The sequence below is a fragment of the Heloderma suspectum genome, chromosome 3, assembly GCF_057233095.1.
Source record: "Heloderma suspectum isolate Gila_16-S chromosome 3, 16-S_ref, whole genome shotgun sequence".
In the NCBI taxonomy this organism is placed as follows: domain Eukaryota; kingdom Metazoa; phylum Chordata; class Lepidosauria; order Squamata; family Helodermatidae; genus Heloderma; species Heloderma suspectum.
In genome coordinates, this window is record NC_139460.1 from 188,409,758 (window position 1) to 188,432,815 (window position 23,058).

At 43.4% G+C, this 23,058-nt stretch overlaps 1 protein-coding gene across 4 annotated transcripts in view; it reads left to right on the forward strand.

Annotated features, from left to right (window-relative positions):
* Positions 1-23,058, forward strand: part of ADK (adenosine kinase) — a 532,303-nt gene that overhangs the window by 271,538 nt on the left and 237,707 nt on the right. For all 4 annotated transcript variants that reach the window (XM_084845185.1, XM_084845186.1, XM_084845187.1 and 1 more), the window contains one exon: positions 3,582-3,690. In XM_084845185.1, the coding sequence (XP_084701311.1) occupies positions 3,582-3,690 (109 nt within the window). The remainder of the gene's footprint in view (positions 1-3,581; positions 3,691-23,058) is intronic.

A 23,058-nucleotide genomic window follows, 5' to 3' on the forward strand; every position in this document is an offset into this window, starting at 1 on the left:
ACAAGATGAGCAATCTATAAAGCCCTGGATAATGGGCTTACAGGAAGCCAGATTTAGTAGCAAGTGATGAGATAAAAGGGTGTTAACTCTCCATTTTAAAACAATTATTACTGTGATAAAACAGGCCATATACACACAGATTTAACAAGTAAAGGAAATTCTTGACAAGATGAAATCTCAAGTGGCTAGATCTCAATGAGCAGGATTTTTCTGTTACTCTTCCCTATTTCACTGCTGATACAAGCTTGGGATTCTTGCTGCCACCCTCAGGACAACAGAAGAATTACCATTTTGATGCTCCTGGGCATCTTAACCTCCTCCATAAATGGTACTGCTCCCTTACCTTCAAGTTACTCCCCTCGGATAAGTTCCCCACAAGTAAAAAAGTGCTGCCAGGCTGTCTCATCCCAGTAATGGAAGAGGCAGATGATGCTCAAGTTACAGGAAGCCAGATTCCAGCTGAACATCAGGAGAAACTTCCTGCCTGTTAGAGCAATGCGACAATGGAACCAATGACCTAGGGAGGTGGTGGGCTCTCCCACACTGGAGGCATTCAAGACGAGGCTGGGCAGCCATCTGTCAGGGATGCTCTGATTTGGATTCCTGCATTGAGCAGGGGGTTGGACTCGATGGCCTTGTAGGCCCCTTCCAACCCTACTATTCTATGGTTCTATGATTCTATGAACCACTAAACTAGAGGGCTTTGGACTTCTGTTTCTTGAACAGCAGCTGTCCTGCATAACAAACCCATGTTGAAACTGAGGGGACTTTCAAAAACTAAACACTGCTTAAAATATTTGGGATTATAAATGAGACACATGGATAATTTTGGCGGGGATCTAAAGAGCTGCTTTAAGTGTGTGCTATGTAGGGTTTTCTTTTGTTCCTTTGAACAACAGACATGCCGCCCCCACCCCCAGGCCATAACTTTAATTGCTTTTGAAAGTCCAATTAGTGTCATGCAGCATGGGAGGGGGGTGCATGCTGTTTGAAAAACGCAAGCCCAAAAGGATATTTGAACATGTGCAACTAGTTGTTTGGTTATTTGGATCTTAGTCTTTATAGATTATTCCTCTTGTAAAACTATAAGCTATGTAGTACCTTCACTTTTCAAGGTTTTTAAACAAGCATAAGTTTTTATGATATTGACTGTGGTTTCCGTGGCTTTAGAGTGCCATCCAATTTGCTTACCATCAATTAGTTTTAAAATCTGGGGATTGATTTACTATCATGGCTCACCACTATCCTCATGGTAGATCTACACAGTTTTCTGGTCCTTTTTTTTCTGCTTGTCTTGACTACACCTAGGGACAGAATAGCGATTTTCTTTCCCCCAGTCATAGGTCTATCATGGGCTGGCATGTGACTCCTTAATTACCTGATTTGCACATAATGCTATCCCATGGTTTATTTAAGCCATGGTTTGTTGCCCTGCCCAGGGTTTGCCTAGCAGATGGTCAAACAAACTATGGTTTGTTTTCTCAATTCCTGGGTTGTTTGTTTCCCTACTTCACCCACTCCCTCTTTGTTTCCCAAATGCCCAGGGGATAGAAAGACATTTTTCTCCCTGTCTCATAATACTAGAATACCAGGTCATCCCATGAAGCTGATGGGTAGGAGATTCAGGATAGATAAAAAGAAGTATTTCTTCACACAGCACATAGTTAAACAATGGAAAATGCTACCACAGGATGCGATGGCCACCAATTTGGATGGCTTTAAAAGGAAGTGAGAAAAATTCATGGAGGATAAGGCTATCTATGGCTACTAGTCCTGATGGCTATACGTTACTTCCAGTATCAGAGGTAGTATGCCTATGTACGCCAGTTGCTGGGGAACATAGGAGGGTGCTGTTGCACTCATGTCCTGCTTGTGGGTTTCCCGTGGGCAGCTGGTTGGCCACTGTGTGAACAGAATGCTGGACTAGATGGACCCTTGGTCTGATCTGGCATGGCTGTTTTTCTGTTGTTATGCCTTTGCAGTGCCTTAGTACTGCCATGTAGAGTGGCTCTTGTTTTTACCAGTCTTGTGCACTGCCTCTGTAGCCTGGTGAAACAACCCATGAACAACCCACGGTTTTGGGTTCACACATAATGGATCAGTTTGCATGACATGGCTGGCTCACCTTGAGTTATTGAGTTATTAATTCAAGGAAGGCTCACTGAGACAGTTGAGAACCACTAAACTAGGCATTATATGGAAAAATATATTCCTGAGCAGGACCTTTCTGCCCAAGTTAGGATAAAAGTCAATTTTCAGATTAAAGTTTTTTACTGATGCTATTATAATAATATATTTATTATGGATTTTTCTGTAAATATGGAATTTTAATGTGAGTTTTCTCTTTCACCTTGTTTTCGGTTGACTATTATACGAAATAGATTTTAAATAACCTATACAGAAGCACATTTTAATTTTCCAATAATCAGTTGGAAAATAAATCTGATTGACATTATTCTCTACCAAATAGTTTTCATACAGCATAGAACTGGATTTGTAAACCAATCCAGGAAGGTAAGTTGGTATAGCAGAACATCACCACTGTGCTGTCTGCAGAGACAATGTTGCCCTGTTGCACAGACTTCTTATATGTCACATGGATGAATGGAAATAGATCGTGGGAGGATGCGGAGCATAATTCCTTAATCATCATTCAGACAGCATTCTAAGCTGTCATCTGTGTCGGTTCTAATGTATCTATTTGATTATGTGGTAGTGAGGTGTTGGAATAGCATTAGCAGTGAAAGGGAGAGTTTGAGGATCATTTACAAACAGTTTGAATCAAGGGGATTATTTTCTATTTGTTGAAGGATGTAATCACCTTGAGTGTCTCTTTTTGAGGCAGAGAGTGGAGGGAATAAATTATACAAATAAATAAGACCTGCAACAAAATATTGCACGATATACCCAGTCTCTAACAGGAGTGTTCCTTGAACAGGAGCCTTGCAGTGTTGTTCAGGCCTCTTGAGAGCGGGAGTTCAAGAGACTTAGCATAACCTGTTAGGAGTCTGAGCAGAACAATTCCCTCTTCTTCCTTCTGCCCTTCCCCACAGTCCCCCAACTGGATCCTCAACATTCCATACATTCTGGAAGGAAACCGGTCAGGCCTTTTAATTTGGTTAGGCCATTGGTCAGGCCTTTTAATTTACAAACTTTTATACTTCTGCATGCCTAGGGAGTTTCCCAAATATATAGAAACCACCACCTTATTTTGGGGTCGCCCCCATTTCACTTCTGCAATGAAAGGCACTCAACCATCCAAATTTGCTATTAGAGCGAATGATGACAGGATTAATTTGCCACTCTTGCTTCCCACAGGATGCCATCCTGGTAATGCTGATCTATGTTACTTGAAGAAATATAATTGCAGTGCATAGCTTTAAGGTTGGATATAGCCAGCCATTGCTGTTTATGAAAAATGACTGTCTGGAACTGCAGCTGTCTGCAGTCCCATACATGCATGGCAGGATCAGAGTTGAGTTCACAAGACATCTTTGGATTAATTCATTGAGGGTGATTGGGAAGACTGCAGCAGTTCTAAGGGAGTGGGTGACAATGTTGACACATTCTTGTCATTTTAGGTCTCTTGTTGCTAACCTGGCTGCTGCTAATTGCTATAAGAAGGAAAAGCATCTTGATATGGAGAAGAACTGGAACTTGGTGGAAAAAGCTAGAGTTTATTACATAGCAGTAAGTTTGGTTAACCTTGCAAAATATTCACTTGCATTCAAACCTTGAGCTGTTAATGTATGAATTGCATCAAGTGCAGGGCAAATCTTTTAAAAGGAGGCAAAGCCCCGATCCTTCTGTTGTACTGTGCTTGCATGAATGCTGGCACTTCTTTGAATTGGGGGGGGGGGGGGCGGGGGGAGAGAATGGGAAACTATTTCATACCAAATTCACCATCTGAGTTGATAACAGTACATAACATTTACATTTTATGTTTTCAAGCAAATTGACGGGAAGGATGTACAAATTATATAGAACTCGCCATTAGTGTGGTTATTTGCTGCAAACAGTTGCATAAGAAACTCTTAATTACTATTTGTTGTTTCTGAAATATAGTAGGGAATAATCTTGAGTAGTTTCTTCAGCACAGACAAAGGTGATGGGGGATGACTGTAATGGCAGGACCTTTCTTCTTGTAGCACAACTGAGAAAGAGAATGTTCAGAATTGATGCTGAGGATATTTTCCTCCTAATTGAGAAATATGAAAACCAAATTCACATATTTATGTAGACTGTGTTCTAGTATGATTGAAGTTACAGGCTTTGTGTTTTTCCTTGCTGTGATATTGTTACAACTGATAACTATTAGCAAGTATAGAAGGCAGCTATGACAGATTATAACATGCAATGTGCATATAATATGTGAATTCTGTATGACAGCTGCTGCCATCCTGTTACCTGAGCTATGTGGAAACTGGAAACAGCTGGTGAGAACTGTAAAAAACTGATTATCCAGTAGGAACAAATTCATTAGAAGAGTTACTTCCTTCAGCTAGTGCTAATGTCTCCTGCAGCCTGGCATTCTGCACTGCTCTAAATTTTCCATGGTCATTGCTGATTCTTACGTATGGCCAAAACCAGCCCTTTCTAACTGTCAAATACTTACTCTGCAAAGATTATGCAAAGCACAGAATGTCAACTGCTCCTGCCACATGTTTGAGACATCTTTTCAGAATATGCATTTCCTTAGTAACTTTTCATTTTTAATTTATGCGCTCTCTCTCTCGCTCGCTCTCTCTCTCTCTCTCTCTCTCTCACACACACGCATGCCTGTGTTCTCATTTCAAAAAAATTATATTGTGGTCTGTTCTGAATGGCACACTTGGAATTAACTGCCATGAACTGAACATTGTAGGAAGCCTTTAAAATATTTTTACCCTCCTACACCATTTGTTTTGACAGCATCAATCTGCTATTGGGATCCAATGGATCATCTTGAAATCCTAGTTAGAAATAAATATGTGATGAATTTCAAAATGATTCCAGTTAAACATAAAAGTAAATTTTATTGGTATCACATTCTGAAAATGTAGTCTAATGCAAAAACATTTGGGGTACGTCGGACCCCGTTGTATGCACTGATCCAGATCAGAGTCGGGGTTCAGCAGACTGTGTAACCAGGAATAGTAATCCAGACCACAGAAATGAAAAGGTACAATTCAGTTTGATAGATTACAATAATGTACTTACAATGCATTTCCTGCATGGTTTCCATACAATACAGTATATTTTCCACAAGGCCCCAATCACAACAGGAGATAGTTACCAAACGATGATGACTCATGGCAGCCTAACCCAACACCTTCAGCAAAGGGGGATGGCCAGTCCTCCAGTCTTCTGGTGGAAGCAAGACCTGAACCTGGGCAAGCCTTCAGGGATGGAACAGGCAGACTGTCTTGGACTCCATTGACAAGGATGTCCTTTTTAAAAGCTTTGTCTTGAATGAACTCAACTAAAGGTTATTGTTTTAGATAGCCCCTACTTAGAGGTGCCCTTCTGTTACCTATTTTTAATGCTATTCTCAGCAAAGCCAGTATACAGAGATGCAAGCCGCTCCCTATGCTATCGTGCAGTAGTGAGGTTATTCAAACAATACTGCGATGCCAGCAAACTGATCCAGTGGTGTTTGCAAACAAATATAGTAAGTTCAGCAGAACAGTGTATGAATCCTAATCAATACGTTCACAAAAATTCAGCAACATGTCCTGTGACTATCAAGGTCTTAAGAAACATCTCAAGACGCTACCACTCCCTTGTTAATGTCTTGTTCCTCTTCATGTTCTTCAGGCCCTCTCTTCATGCTTGTGTGAGTGGATGCCTGCTAATATCAAAAGCAGTTATAGAATCATAGATCATAGAATAGTAGGGTTGGAAGGGGCCTACAAGGCCATCAAGTCCAACCCCTTGCTCAATGCAGGAATCCAAGTCAGAGCATCCCTGACAAATGGCTGTCCAGCCTCCTCTTGAAGGCCTCCAGTGTGGGAGAGCCCACCACCTCCCCAGGTAATTGGTTCCATTGTCGTATTGCTCTTACAGTCAGGAAGTTTTTCCTGATGTTCAGCCGGAATCTGGCTTCCTGTAACTTGAGCCCATTATTCTGTGTCCTGCACTCTGGGATGATCAAGAAGAGATCCTGGCCTTCTTCTCTGTGACAACCTTTCAACTGTGACAAACAGTTATATGTTTGTCTCATCACATCAGGAGATGTTCAGCCTCCAGCGAGCCCTGATCTGCTAATTAAGGCTTTTTGCCACACAGTGTACACAAAAAGCAGTTGGTGAACAGTTCACCCCTTACAGCCAGACCCTGGTCTTCTGTGGAGGCCTAGGGCTTCACCACAGTGTTAACTTAAATGTAGTAACACCAGTTAGGCAGTCCTTATTGGGCTATTTGGAAGCTCTGGAGGAGAAAACAGACGAGAGAAAAAAACAGAAACCAAAAAATTCCTAGGTGAAATACTGGGATCAAAGTAACTGATGGAAGGGGTCTAATTTTCCCCAATAAGGGTTTACGCAAAAGCACATTACAAATTAGGAAGTAGTGTTGCAAGTTTGTCCTATGGGAATGTTAACTCCTGTGTCAAGATAAAGCCAATTTGGAGCAGAAGGAACCCTGTAAGGTAAAATTTATTCATGGGATCCCCTGCTGCCCTCACCCCCATTTATGATACAGGGAAATGCTTAAGTCATTTTCCCTACCCTATTTTGAGAAGTTGCTGGGGCTAGAATAGACCCAGTTAGCTTAGGTGTTTGATAGTTTCACATCCCCATTCATTTCAATAGGAGTAAATTGCACCCGTAATAACTTAGTAAATTTAGCTTTTAAAAATGGAAAAGGTGGGCAGGGAAGATGAAATACCATAGCACAACTGTGACCCCATAATTATTGAAGAGTACATGGAGTACAAAGTGGTACTGGTTTGCTAAAAAAAAGTTCTACAAATATTTCAAACAGCTCCTTGTATCCAAAGCAACCCTACTGGCTTAGAATTATTAAATTCTAAATTATTAAATTCCCCCAAAGAATGGGGGAAATGGTAAAAACAAACAAACCTGTGCTCGAGATTTTTTATGTTATTGTGCCTACATACAGTTATTGCTGATTTATGCTAATCTTTCTCCATGCAGTCAAACATTTGATTGTGCAGAGAGATTTGTCTCAACGTTGATGTAGAAGTTCTGGAATTTGTGGATTTTGGCATAAGCCCTAATATTTACATTAGGCTGGGACACACACAGGTCATCTGATTTTCAAACTGCACCCAACTGGGTAATGGAAAGTGTTAGCAAGGCCTGAGTATGGTCTACTAACCTACCAGTACTTGTTAAAAATAAGCCTGTTCTCTCAAAATATGAAGCAAGCAGCTCTTTCTCAAAATGTTGCCAAAATATACCTTTCCCAATGGATGCTCTTAATTGATATGGTCTTGCAAGATATCTTAATTCATCTTTGTTGAAATATCTGGAACTAACTTAGAGACAGACATTCATATGGCCTAAGAACGTTCTGTTTTGTAGATTCTGGCAGAAGTCTTAATAGTTCCTCTGTGTGGGACACACACAGGTAATTTTATTTATTTATTTTATTACACTTCTATACTGCCCAATAGCTGAGGCTCTCTGGACGGTTCACAACAATTAAAGCCATAAAACACTACATGACAAAACACAATATAAATGTTTAAAAGTACCACGTAAAACCAGAGTAAAACTCAGGGAAAGCCTGGGTGAAAAGGTGCATTTTTAGGAGGCATTTAAAAGGTCACATTTTCTGCCTCCTGAACTGCACGAGGGAGGGTTTTCCAGAGGGATGGTGCTGCTACAGAGAAGGCCTGCCGTCAGGGTTCTTCTTGGTAACATTCTGTTCATTTTGGAATGACCAGCAGGACCTCCTCTGAAGATCTTAAGTGTCACCTGGGAAGGTGGTCTGCTAGGTATCCTGGTCTTAAGTTGTTCAGGGCTTTGCCCCAAATTTGTAGTGAGGTGTTTCTGCTTTTCCAGGGATCATAGCTCTACATCATCCTTCCCCAACCTGGTGCCCTCCAGATATTTTGGGCTTCATCTCCCATCAGCCCCAGCAAGCATGGCCAGGAATGCTGAGAGTTGTAGTCTAAAACATCTGGAGGACACCAGGTTGAGGAAGGCGTTCTTTCTATGACATGGGTGATATAAAACTACATGACATTAAAATCTCATGAAAAGGGTGTGGGATTTGTCACTCAAAGCATGCAGAACTCTGTAGGGGGGATTACAGCTATTTTTTCCAAAGATGTTCATTCCTTTTCCTAAGGGTCTCATAATCTAAGTAATTAATGGGTTTAGGGGTTAAAAGAAGCCAGATGAATTTAAATGACATTTTGTAGTTATAAAATGTAAACATGATTAAGGAGTTATCTCCATTCCCTAATTAAAAACAAAACAAAGATTAAGAAAATTTAAGAACTGTGTAGAGTCCTTCATGACAGCAGCAAGTGGCTACACCCCCCCTACGATACTCAGGTTCATCTGACCCTGTCACTTTCACATCTAGCTGTACACTCCTACAACATCAAAGAACAAACACCCCACTTTACATAACTAGCTCCAGTAGCCACAAATGGTGATCTTTGGTGGACTGAGTATGGCTAGAGTAGAGTCCCAGGTGTGTCTGGAGTTCTATCCAGGAGGTAGGTGAATCTTCAGTCAGAAGTTCCTCCCCTCCAACAGTAGCACCAACTATGAATGGTGTCTGCTGAAAACATACTGCTGCGTAGGGCAGGCTGGGAAGGATTGGGACCATTATGGTAAGTTGAGTTGATAGCTTAGCTTTTGATTTCCAGAAATACCATTTCATTAAAATAATTATTTGGAAAACAATGTAGTAAACATGGCATCACATTACATTGAAAGGGTTCTGTGGTACAGCGCCATAGCCCTGAAGTCCAGTAGCAACCCAGACACAAAGGCTAGGGAGCCAGTGTTGCATACTGAGAAGGCACTGGGCCCAAGCCCCACCACTGAATCAGAAACCCCTGAGCCAAAATGTTGGGGGATCTCCACAGTGGCATTGAAAATGACATGGGGGTTTCAGTGGACAGGGAAATTGGTAGTAATTGGGAGGAAAGCTATGGCAAACCTAGACAGCATAGTAAGAAGCAGAGGCATCACCTTGCTGCCAAAGGTCCGTCTAATCAAAGCTATGGTTTTCCCAGTAGTAATGTATGGCTGTGAGAGCTGGACTGTAAGGAAGGCTGAGCGCCGAAGAATTGTTGCTTTCGAACTGTGGTGCTGGAGAAGACTCTTACGAGTCCCCTGGACTGCAAGGAGGTCCAATCAGTCAATCCTAAAGGAAATCAACCCTGAGTGCTCATTGGAAGGACAGATACTGAAGCTGAAGCTCAAATATTTTGGCCACCTAATGCGAAGAGAAAACTCCTTGGAAAAGACCCTGATGCTGGGAAAGACTGAAGGCAAAAGGAGACGGGGACGGCAGAGGATGAGATGGCTAGATAGCATCACCGATGCAATGAATATGAACTTGAGCACACTCGGGGAGAGAGCGGAGGACAGGAAGGCCTGGCGTGCTATGGTCCATGGGGTCACGAAGAGTCGGACACGACTTAACGACTGAACAACAACAACAACAACCTCGCACAAGTCATATCCCATACCATTCCAGAGGGCCCTGACTTCCAGGAGCAGCTTTTGAGGGGCACAGTGGGCTGCAGTGAGGAGGAGGGTCCAGAATTGGATCCAAACCAACCAGTTTGTCATTTTTTGAGGAAAAGAATCTGCCACAAATCATTTAGCAAGTGTTGCTCCCCACTTTTCTCAATATTCAATATACGGGGACTTCTTATGTTTAAACATTCAGTGTTACCAGTAGTCTTCATGAGAAATTATCAAATATTTTCCTTCTACCTCTGTAGACTATACATTATAGGAAAGCTTCCTTTTGCTTGCTATTTAGGGAGGCATGGACATTAGTCCTCTCCTCATGTGCTTTTAGAGAAGAATGCATTATTAGAGCACTTACAGAGCCAGTCTAGCTGCAACAGCCCGGCAACAACAGCAGTGCCATTTTTCACAAAGAAAATGTTGAACAAGAGCCAAATGTTTGGTGGCAGAGTCTGTTGCTAGGAAATCAAGGTCCTGAAGCAATTAATGACAAAGCAAGCAATAACAAGAAGGCAGAATTACAGATTTAAGAGGGGGGGAAGTGGTTGGTGTTATAATTACCCAAAGAAATCTGTACTCATTAAATAGGCTGTTTTTATGATTGACTTTAATTGGAGGTTAGTGCAGATATTTAGCTCCTTTCCCACCCCTTTAAACACATGCATGCACATAATCCGTAGAACTGCAAGCTTGTTTTTCTAAGCATCGCAAGGAGCTTGCCCTGTAATTTGATCCCCACTGACAGATGCATTTTCTATGCTGCCATTTTGAATTAACCTATTGTGCAACAATTTTCCTCAGCTCTGTTGAATAAAACATCAAGTCTTACTACCTCAGATGGATTTGATAGAGTACAAGAATGTACTTTTAGATGAAGCAGGCTGTTTACAGAGTTCGGTGCTTTGAACTCTGCTGACAAGCCCAAATAATCTGTGATGTACGCTTACAAAAGGAGAGGCAGGGAGTGGTAATGTGTGTGTGTCTGTGTGTGGCAGGGTTGGGGAGGGGGGACTCTTATCTTAGTTGGACGTTTGCTGTTCAGAAACTGCACTACACGTAATAAGATTTCCTAAGATTATGTTCCTAAGATATTTTAGATACTAAAGCCTTCTTTTTTACTGTTTTAGCATTTTTTTTACACTTTTTAGCATTTTTTTACAGTTAAGTTTCTTTGTCTTTGTATTAGTTGTGATAAAGCTGATCTTGCAGCATATATTCTCCATCTCACATGTCCGAATTTATTTGACATTTAAAATGTTTACAGTGATCCTTGATGAATTAGAAACAGGGTTTGTCTTGCATCCTGTTCCTTCTCCGTTGACTTCTTTTTTCAGAGCTTCATTAAATCAATCATTTTTATTGCTACACAATGGCAGATTCCACATCTTGTTAGTAGTATCAATGAAGACATGACAACCCATGAACAATTATTGTAAGTGAATATATGGAAAAATACATAAAAACAGAATTCTCCAGATGTTTAATCAAATACTGAAACAATAGAGCCTCTGCAAATCCTGTCCAGCCATACTGGCATGTTGCTAATCAGATGCCAGTGCCAAGCTGTTGGCTTTGTCAAATACCCAGATTCCCTGAGGCAAGAAGACAGCTGCTATAACTACTTTGAAATTTGGTAGCTCAATCTATTTTTGCTATCCTTGGGCTATCGAACTACAGTTAATTTAGACCACCTTAACATATACACTTCAGGGAGTTTTTTTCAAAGCATTTGTAATTAAAATGATAAAACATCATTATTACTCTGAAGATGGTTGTGTACAATTTTGCGTTTGACAGATACCTACAGAGAGGAACATAGCATGCAATCTTTATTGGCATAGTGGTTCAAAATCCATCATGCTCCCCCCTGCCCATTCTATAGAAATATAAATATTCCATGTGCATGTGGGGCGGCGAGGAGAGGCTAGGCTTTATTTCATTAAAGTGCAGGTCTGGGAGGTCTTGAGTGGGGGTGGCGCTTCAGCAGACACCCACCGATACCATGTGGGGGTGGGTTCACACGTCCCCAGATACAATTTGAAGCTAGGGAGACAGTTATATGGCTCCCCTCTCCCTGTTGCCCTTGGGTGGCCCCTCTCAGAGCAATGGCATGGATAAGATCCCTTCCTCAGGGGGCTCCCATGGCAGGAGCCATTCCTAGGAGTGCCAGCAGGTATGGCTTCAGTGAGGCTGGGCACACTGTGTTCAATTCTGACATCTGCATAACTTTGTTTGGAGGCTTTGTTTTATCACACTAATGGCTATTCCAGCCCATGCAGAGCTGGGTCCATTCACTAGCTGGAAATAATGTAATATTAATAATTTAATAATATAAATATAATGATGATAGGGTAAGTCTAGTTTGCCTTTTGATAATAAAAAGGGCAATTCTTAGTATAGAACTGTTGTAAGTGCCCATTCGTAAGAAGTGATTATGTCCTTAAGTGTTTCTGTAAACTTGGAATTGGTGCTGCAAACAGATTCAGTGGATGGCTGTAGATTGTTATCTGCCTCACTGAGCTGTCTTGGCCTGAGTGAAAATCAGATTACTGGACTTAATGCATTTCTTACTTACTGCAGTGGCCTATAGAATGCAGTGTATGTGTGAATTAGAAATGGTGAAAACTTCCAGTGGCCTAAAATGGGGAGCAATTTACAGGCAAAAATCAAGCATCAATAAATGTATGAGCATTTTTATAATATGTCCTGGGTTTATCTGGTAACTTTAGCCTTAGGGTAATTTCTTAGACTATGAAAATAGTTGCTGTTACAGATTCCTGAATTAGATCACAGTGTGCAGTTAATTTATACGTTTCTTAGTTTCAATTCAAGCTGTACTAATTAACAGCTAATATTAGGAGAAATGAACAGTGGTGACCTTTCTCTTTAAGCAAGCAAAAGTACTCTTCTAAGATTGCTTTGAGTTGCAGAAAGCTAATATCCTACATTAATTTTCGTGCAGCAGTTATATACTTAGAAATACAAGAAAGAAAGAAAGAAAGAAAGAAAGAAAGAAAGAAAGAAACTTAGTATTATCAATCAGGTGACTTTAGTTTGTGGTAGATTTTGGAAAAGAAATTTCACCCTGATTTATTCAAGCTGACATCATCTGTATTCTTAAATTGACACAATCACTTCAGCTCCCAGGAAACCACATTAATTCAACTGTATTCCCTAAATTGTTTAAATATATAGAGCAAGGATGTGCAATTTTGCTGTTGAATGTGGTTTTGTATATGGAAATAAATAAAAAAAAAGAATTGTTTTCAGTGGAAGGATAATCTTTGGGAGGGTACATTAAAAGAGGTAAATATTCCCTGCTGAGAACAAATGTAAAATATTTGACCTATGAATTACATGACTGAAAACAAATAGCCATGGATACCTCTGTAGGTATCTACAGAGTTATTCTCTGAAGATAGGTATCTCTGAGTTATTCAGGAATCTACCTAGGTTCTATGCACCATTGTGTGATAGCACAACTGGAAAAGCCCTATGCCTTGTCCTTAGCTGTTGAGCCTGAGTTCAGGGGAGATAAAAATAATGATTTTTGGAAAAAAATAATTTTAATTAAAAAATAATTTTAAAATAATTTTAAACTTAAAAAATAATTTAAAAAAACAGATTTAAACAAACCACATTTTATTTGTTTTAAAAAATCATAAAATACTAAATTTCTCTCATTTTAAAAAATAACCATTACAATTAAATCTCATCATAAACATGCTAAACCTATACTTACAGTGTCATACAAATGAATGAACGGCTCTGTCACACTCACAAACATTGAATTGTCTAGTATTCAAATATGGACATTCATTTCAGTTTTTCATCACATGAAAATGGCTCTGTCCACTCTAGCTACCAGCTATTGTCTCTTGAACTTTCTGAGCTTTCAGTTGACAATACATCAGGGTTGATAAAAACAGATGAAATGTAAATCTTTTTTTTAAAATGTAAATACTAAGTTTCTCTTAAATAAAAACTAGGTTAACGTTGAATAATCTGGAGTTCAAGCCTCTAACCAAATACACTGAAACCCTTTCAGGCATTCTGAATTTGTATAGAGTGAACATGTGAGGGGAGGGAGTGCGCCAGCCCCCCCCCCCCCCGGGTCATTGGATTTGTCGCCCTCTTCTCGTGGTGAGCAACAGTATGAAGAAGCCTCCTGTATCCATGGAGGCTCTTTACATGAACAAGAACCCTGATTTTCCATCAGTGTTTTAAATCAGTTTGATTTAAATTAATCCACCCTACCTGAGTTGGCAGGGGAATACAGAACAGATGTTCCTCAGCTGTTGATTGGAGTCACAGCAAGGAACTTGTGGGAGTAGATTTTATTTTTTCATAGGAGTGAATTTTTTTCATTCATTTCTCTTAATCTCTAATCATCCTTTGTGCAGGTTTGCATGTCACTTTAAGTCATGGTAGTTTATAAACTATACTTAAGTAGCTTATTTGGAAAATAAGCTACTGTGATCTCTCACATGATCAGACAAATAAGCTACATAGAGTAGTTTATTTCCCCCCTTTGCCCCTCCTTCCTCTGTAGCCCTCCCACCCAATTGGGATGGTATTCTAGCTTCCCTTGTGCTGGATACCATTCCCCGCTGATTGTTGCGCCGCAGCTGCGTCACGTTCCTCTCTCCGATTGGCCGGCTGCATGCTAGGGAGCATCTTCTGTCTCTGCCTTGTCACTGCTGATCTCACCCTGGCATCAGTCCTTACCCACTTCCCAGCAGTCTCCACCGCCATCACGCCACCCAAGCTGTGCCGCACCACTCCCCACTGCCCCAATCCCCAGCTGGATTTCCAGCTTTTCCCTCCCCCCCGCCCACCTGCACCCCCACGCCCACCTGCACCCCCACGCCATTGCCCTACCCACCCCATCATGCTCCCCATCTCACCTCACGCTGCTCTTTCCTCCTGCATGCGCACACCAAAAAGGCATGGTGGCTCTAAACCCTTGGAAGTTTCCAGTAACAGGACATTTCATGCACAGGTTCCCCTTGTAGGCAGGCCCCTGATGCACAACCAAAACCCTGCACAATTACAAACATGTGTGAGTGAAAACACTTTTGCACTAAAAAGCCAATGCGGGCTCTAAGCCCTTAAAAGTTTGCAGGAACAGGACGGCATTTCATACACAGGTTCCCATCATGGGGAGGCACCTGAGGCAGAACTAAAACCCTGTGCAGCTGTGCCCCTCCATGAGAAACATGAGGGTTTGACACTTTGGAAGTTTGCAGAGTGCACCACCAAGGGAGGGGTGAGGGCAGAGACAGGCGGAGAGCACAGTGTGTTGCTAGGCAGATCTTGGAAACAGAGATCGCCTGAGAGGAGCAGAGCAGCAGCAGCAGTTCTGACTGCTTTTGCCAGGCAACTCTGTAGGTGATCTGTTTAAACCACTCTGGAGCACCAGATGACACACAAAACCATGATGGTTAAAATAAACCTCATTGCAGACTGTGGCTTATCAGGGTGGCTTATTTTGGCTAAATAAACTACCATAGTTGGGAAAAGACTCTTGCAGATGACAAAATAAACCATCATGGCTTATCATGTTGTGCGACCCCAGCCGCTATCTTTTCATTACCAGTAATACAATAATTCAGTCTATGTAATTTCTTGGAAGTCTTATCAAATTCAGTTTCTTCTCACCAATACTTTCAGTACAAATATATTATGGTTTGTGAAGCATACAAACAAGATATTGCCTCTCAGTGCCAATAATTCCTTTTTTTTTTTTTTAAGGGGGTGGGGGGAAGAAGGGGAAAAAGGAATAAAAACTGAACAAAACAACAGTGTTGTCCTGGCCTTTGTCAGGCCCCTTTGAGCATCATCCTTGGTCTCATAGGCCTTCCCCAGAAAGGACAGATTCTGCCAACTCAAGACTCATCCTCCCTTCTTCTTCCCTCCTGCCTAGGGGGGATGACACAGCTTCTTGGTAACTGGTGGGATTAAGTGGGTGATGGCAGCCAATTTACCTTTCTTGTCTCAATTTTCGTACTCTAGTTCTTCAGTCGAAACTTTCTAGCTCCCCCCCCCCTTTTAGTGGAGGAAGGCTATTAAGGAATGAGCCAGATTAGAATATTCTGTTCTCTTGCATGTTCATAATTTCTGTTTCAAATCTGTGCTTAGTGTAATTAAAATATCAAAATATGAGCTCAAATTTATGTTGAGGGTTTTTTTTTTACTAAACAGCCAGTATTAGCCTACAGCTAGTTGAATAAACTGAAATATCACACTCCACAGTCCTATGGGCTGCACCTTTGTGAGACAGAAGCCTCTGAACTCAAAGGCTTCTGCATGGCCGGTGCCCTACCGGACTGAAGCCAGCAGGGCAGGAGGAATGGTGGAGGCAATCTTTGCCTCACCATCCTCCGACCATTGCACTTTTTGCTAGATGGACTTTTTTGCCTGTCTAGCAACAGCACTTCAGAGGAGGAGGAAAGGAGGCTGGAAGAGACTCAGGACAACTTGTATCCTAGCCTCTTTGGTCTCCTTCCCTCCTCGCCCACTAGAACACCCCCTTTTCCCCCTCTCTGAGGTCAGTTTTCTAACCTTGGAGGCTATCATTACACCAGCTGCAAAGGGGCAGGGGAGGGATAGTTGAATTTCCAACTTCTCCTTCCGAGGTTGGAGTGCTGTCTGACCTCAGAGGGGGGAATCCCCACTATCCTATGGCTCCTCAGACAATGTCAATGGGCTATAGGATTGCTCCCTACATTTGTTACATTTGCCAGTTAATCATATTGAATTAAAACAATGGGTACCATGTTTTGCCAATTGTTTTGTGAATAGGCAGTGGATATTCAAAGGCAATGAACACACCAGTGGGTGAAGGAAAGAGATGTTATTAGCAGAAGGCAGTGTCAGGAGCACTCTAGCTGCCTCTTACAGTCCTCTCCAATAGCCAACCCAAGACACAGATGAAAAAGATTCTTTCCAAGGCTTTATTCCTTTACAACTTAATGACTCTTTCAGATGCTAATCACCAGCGACTAAGCAAGGAATTGCACTGGGGTAGTTAGCAGAGTAGCCTAAGCTCCAGGTAAGGCAGTTGGTCCCCGTTTGAAGGAGAAGAACGGGAAACCTCTGAACTTATGGGCTGTGGAGAGGTGCTCCCTCTTACCCGTAGGTCCTCAGGACGCGACCGTTGTTTTAGCACCAAGCAGGCAGAGCGCCTCCTCTTGGCGCTCTCCATCAGGCGCCGCTCCCTGCATCTGTGCCGAGCGTCCAGCAAGGCCCCATCCCCCGCTCTCTCGCTGCCAGGGTTACTATCTCTCTCAGGAATGCAGGCAGGAGGAATCTCTCCCTGCCGCTGTGCCTGTGAGCGATGAGCGTGCTCCTCTCCCATGGGTTGTTGCTCTTCCTCAGAATCAGAACTGCTCTGGGGCTCTATGGGCTCAGTTTCCACCCTGACAGGCAGGTTGACAGAAATTATTGAAGGAAAAGTAAGCAAAATATTATAATTGCAGCAAGTCTAATACAAGGCAAGATAAGCATAAAGCATACATTCCTTCAGTCACCAGGAACCCTGTACTCTGAAAATAAGTAAATCGGATTAGAGCAGTGACAAACGGAACCCAATGGCCTGGCCAGCAGGACCTGTTCAGCTCGGCCTACGGTGAGGTTCTGTCTCTCAAACCTCCCTCAGAGATCTGTATACACCTACTGGGCTCTTTCTTCCCCCTCCCATGGGAGAAGAACTAGCCTCAACCATCAGCAAGCAGCCAAGCCAGATGACAGTAGCGAACTATGAGCGACCTTGGGCTTCTTGCGTAAACACTAACAGCTTCCCAGGAAGACAGCTGAAGCTAGAAGCTGGGAGAATGTGTACCTCTGAAGAGGCATAACACAGAAAGCCTACTAGGCCTGGATAAGAAATCCAGGCACAGATGTAAGCTAGGCCCTCGTGTACACTGGGGCATGGAAGAGAATAATTGTGATGAGCTGCTAGCTCCTTGATATACAGTGGTCTTATAAATAATATTAGGAAGAGTAGTCCACATCATGTTTGTAACTTCTTAACTTTGAAGTGTGGCTGCACATACACATTTTCAGGGAATGCATAAAATAGTCATAGGACTGCTCAACTCTTGGTCATGTTCCACTGTGTCTGAGACACACTGGGATCTTTCTCTTAATATGGCATAACCAGTTAGAATGTATTTATTTCAAGTATTTATACCCCACCTTTCTATAAAATATAAAATCAAGGTGAATTCCAAGACATACTACCAAGACATCGGACTCAAAGAGTGCTTATCAATGGGATCTTCTCCAACTGGGGAGAGGTAACGAGAGGGGTACTGCAGGGCTCAGTCCTGGGCCCAGTGCTCTTCAACATTTTCATTAATGACTTGGAGGAGGAGGTGCAGGGAATGCTGATCAAATTTGCAGATGACACAAAATTGGGCAGGATAGCTAATACCTTGGAAGACAGAAACAAAATTCAAAGTGATTTTGATAGGCTGGAGTGCTGGGCAGAAAACAACAGAATGAAATTTAACAGGGATAAATGCCAAGTTCTGCACCTAGGAAAAAGAAACCAAACGCACAGTTACAAGATGAGGGATTCTTGGCTCAACAATACTACAAGCGAGAAGGATTTTGGAATTGTAGTAGATCACAAGCTGAATATGAGCGAACAGTGTGACGTGGCTGCAAAAAAGGCAAATGCTGTTTTGGGCTGCATTCATAGAAGTACAAATTCACCATCTGCCCAATTTTGTGGGATCAATTCCAGTTGTTACGGCCTGATGATGTGGACAAGATGCTTGCAATAATGCGACCGACCATGTGCCCTCTTGATCCCTGTCCCTCCAGGCTAACAAAAGCTAGCCGAAGGGGTATGACTGGGTGGGTCCAGGGAGGGATAAATGCTTCCCTACAGGAAGGGGTGGTCCCTGCTTTCCTTAAGGAGGCAGTAGTGCAACCTCTCCTGAAGAAGCCCACTCTGCACCCAACGGTATTAGACAACTATCGCCCAGTCGCAAATACCCCTTTTCTAGGGACGGTACTTGAGAGGGTTGTGGCGAACCAATTGCAGACACTCTTGGAGGATACTGATTATCTAGACCCATTTCAGTCTGGGTTTCGTTCTGGTTATGGGACTGAATCAGCCTTGGTCACCCTGATGGATGACCTTCATCGAGAGAGGGACGGGGAGTGCAACCCTGTTAATTCTGCTCGATCTCTCATTGGCTTTTGATACCATTGACCATGATATCCTCCTGGATCGACTCCGTGGGATGGGTATTGGAGGCACTGTGCTACAGTGGTTCCAGTCCTACCTACGGGGCCGATCTCAGAGAGTAACATTGGGTGACTATTCCTCGGCCCCTTGGCAAGCCCCTGAGCTATGGGGTGCCGCAGGGTACCATCCTGTCCCCAATGTTGTTTAACATCTATATGAAGCTGCTGGGAGCAGTCATTAGGGGATCTGGAGCTAAGTGCCATCAGTATGCTGATGACACACAGCTCTATCTCCCTGTGACATCTGAATCAGGAGAGGCTGTGCAAGTCCTGGAACAGTGCCTAGACTCAGTGATGGGCTGGATGAGGGCCAATAAACTGAAGCTGAATCCTGGCAAGATGGAAGCCCTGTGGGTGAGTGGTTCCCAGGTCCGGGAGATAGGCTCATTGCCTGTTCTGGATGGGGTTGCACTCCCTCTGAAAGATCAGGTCCGTAGTCTGGGGGTACTCCTAGATCCATCATTGTCGCTGGAGGCCCAAGTGGTTGTGGCACCTTTTACCAGCTTCGGCTGGTTCGTCAGCTACGGCCTCTCCTGGACAGGGATAGCTTGACCATGGTGGTACAGGCATTAGTAACCTCAAGACTGGATTACTGCAATGTGCTCTATGTGGGGCTGCCCTTAAGGCTGGTCCGGAAGTTGGAGCTAGTGCAGAGTGCAGCAGCTCGGCTGTTGTCGGGAGCTACCCTTTTTCAACATGTAACTCCTTTGCTGAGGGAACTGCACTGGCTGCCTATTCACTACCGGGCCAGGTTTAAGGTATTAGTACTAGTGTACAAAGCCCTAAACAACTTGGGTCCAGGATACCTGAGAGAGCGCCTCCTTCTCTACCAACCTGCCCGGTCACTGAGGTCATCAGAGGGCATGTTCCTGGTGGTTCCACATGGACCTATGGCCCAGTTGGAGTCCACCAGGAGAAGAGCCTTCAGTGTGGTGGCCCCCTTCCTGTGGAATTCCCTGCCTTTAGCGCTCAGGCAGACACCAACATTGTGTTCTTTCCGGTGCCTCCTGAAGACGTTCTTTCAAGAGGCCTTCCTTGCATGACCAGCCGTGGGTTGTTGAATTCCACTTCGTTGGGATTTGTCTTTTTAAAAATGTTTTAACTTTTTAAACTCTTTTAACCATTGTTTTATTCTTATGTTGTTCACAGCTCTGAAATTTTCTGATGAGGAGCGGTATATAAATATTGTAAATAAATAAATAAAAAATAAAATCCCGTGAAGTACTACACTGGTTAGGCCTCATCTTGAGTACAGTTTCCAGTTCTGGGCACTTTAAGAAGGATGCAGACAAACTGGAGAGGGTTCAGAGGAGGGCAGCAAAGATGATCAGAGGACTGGAAACAAAGCCCTATGAGGAGAGACTGAAAGAACTGGGCATGTTTAGCCTTGAGAAGAGAAGACTGAGGGGAGATAGGATAATGCTCTTCAAGTACTTGAAAGGCTATCACAGAAAGGTAGGCCAGGGTCTTTACTTGATCATCCCAAAGTGCAGGACACGGAATAATGGGCTCAAGTGACAGGAAGCCAGATACTGGGTGAACATCAAGAAAAACTTCTTGACTGTTAGAGCAATACGACAATGGAACCAATTACCTAGGGAGGTGGTGGGCTCTCCCACACTGGAGGCCTTCAAGAGGAGGCTGGACAGCCATCTGTCAGGGATGCTCTGACTTGGATTCCTGCACTGAGCAGGGGGCTGGACTCGATGGTCTTATAGGCCCCTTCCAACCCTACTATTCTATGATTCTGTGATACTAAGGGGAACTTATTGATGCGAATACAGTGGAATGAAGGGGTATATTGGGGTTGTGCTCATTGCTTTGCAGTGCTTAGACATTTTGGTCTGTTTTGTAATTGCTCCCTTAGAAGCAGGCTTGCAGCTACCTGGTCCATACTATTTAGAGCAGCAGCCAACTGATAAAAACTGAACATGTGCCACAAGTTACTGGCCACGTAATACATGCTTTAGTGCAGAATGAAATTAAAAAAATAAAATTCCATGTGAACAGTATTTATTGTATTTATTTAGGTTTGTTTTTACCCCACTCTTCAGCCGAAAAAGGCTCCCACATATACACAGATGAATATTAAGACAGTCCCTGCCCTCGAGCTTACAATCTAAAAGACATGACATAAAAGGAAAAGGGATTGGAAGGAAGGAGAGAAAGGAAAGCAAATACACCAATGACTGATGTGTAGGACCAGGTTGGTCTCCCCATGCAATGCTGTTCATCCTGGGAGGCAGGAGGTGCAGCCCCCAGTGGCCCTCGGTTCTCCAGCCAATGGGTGAGGCCAGTGCCTGGAGTCCCAAGGAACTGTCAGTTGGAGCTGCGTGTTCTTTCTAGCCGGGAGGGGAGGAGCGAGCTCCCTGCAGCTCCTCCCTCTCTGGCTGATGTAAAGGACCAGGTTGGTCACCCCCTGCGATGATGTTCATCTTGGGAGGCAGGAGGTGCAGCCCCCTGAACAATGATTTGATTGGCTGTCTTGATTTAGTCAGACAGGTATAAGAATACTTGCATAGTAGTAAAGCGTTGTTGTTCCCACCCGATGGCGAGTAACTCATGCATGAATAAATTAGTGTCTAACTCAACCTCGACCTCTGGCCTCATTTCTTATTAGGCAGAGGGATCCCAACAATTGGGTGTCAGTAGTGGGATGGCTGGCGTTCCTGCGAAGCCTGCCTGTGGCCAGGGTCCTGAGCACCTGACTGCATGCATGCCATCCAGAGGTAAGAGATACTTCTTAGAAAATGTCCTGGTGCTTGCAGCACCCCATTCGCAGTGTAGACTGCTGCAGGCAGTAAGAGTCATTTCCCCCAAAAATTATCTTTGGGAAATGGTTGAGTTTCACACTTAAGGGTTTGGGTTGGCTGTAATTGTCTGGGCATGGCTTTCGAGTGCTTGTATGAGTGACTGTGTTTGTGCCCAGAAGACAAAAAACCACCATGGTGAGCCCCTCAAGGCTGTAACCTGTAGTGTGTGGGATGACGCCCGGGTTGTAAGACACTGACCTAGGAAGCAGTTCCCCTTTGCGAACAGGCTCCTAAACCAGTGGAGTGGTGTGGTGTGTTCAATTGTGAGAAAACCAAGAATTGAGGGTTGGCTGTCCTAGACAAATTGCTCTTTTGAGCCATTTGCTGTGAAGTACTTTGATAGAGCTTCACCATGGGCACCTCCCAGTCAAAGAAATGGCTGTTGGGCTCACCGCTCGCGCAGATGGTAAAGGTTTACAGTCAACCAGGGAAGTTGCCCGCAGGGTTAAGTCTGAAACGTCTGGTTTTCCTATGCCATACTTGGAATGGGTTTATGTATGAAAAGCCTGCTTTGCAGAGGGCAGAAGCGGGTTCTCTTGAAATGTAAAAACTGAATTATTTGCAAGGGATTTTGGAAAATAACAAGCCCCGACAGATGGATTACTGGTATTTGTAGGACAATGTGGCTAACGAAGAAAAGATGAAAGGTCAAGCAGAAAAGTTAGAAAGATAGAACAGCAGTTGAAAGACATGTCTGTTAGCAATGCGCAAGATTCTGTGAAGGCGCCAGAGGGTCCAGAAGTGCCCCCTGCTACTATTGAATCTCCTCCCCCTTATATTCTTTTGCATCCTTCTTTGCCTAAAACAAACCCCCGCTGTCTCCCTGATTTGGAGGAAGACCTTCTTGACCTTTGGTCTCCCTCCGTCTGTCTCCCCGCTGTTCCCCCACCACTCCAAGCTGGTGCGCCACCCCAAGGGGCTTCTCCAGCAGCTCCTCCTCTGTCACCAACAACTCAGTGTTTTAAGTCCTACTGTTACTGCCCTTTCCCCTGATCTATCACTTATCCGCTCTGTAGGTACTCTGTTTCCCTCTGATCTGTCCCCTGTTCACTCTTGGAGTCCCGAAGGGTTTAAGGGCTTGACCTTATCAGAGCTCCACGGCTGCCTTAAGCTGAGGTGCTGGGACGCAGGATGGACAGTTACTGGTTTGTTTTGTGAAAAAGGAAAACCCAAGGCCATCTTACAGCAAGTAGACCCGGCCATGGGGAAAGAAAGGCAAGGGGCTGGTTCCCATTGGTGCCATCTGCTTTTTTCCTGAGAAGCCACCGGTTGTGCTAGCTGCTCCTGTGTTTCTACTCCAGATGTTTCCTGGCCCCACA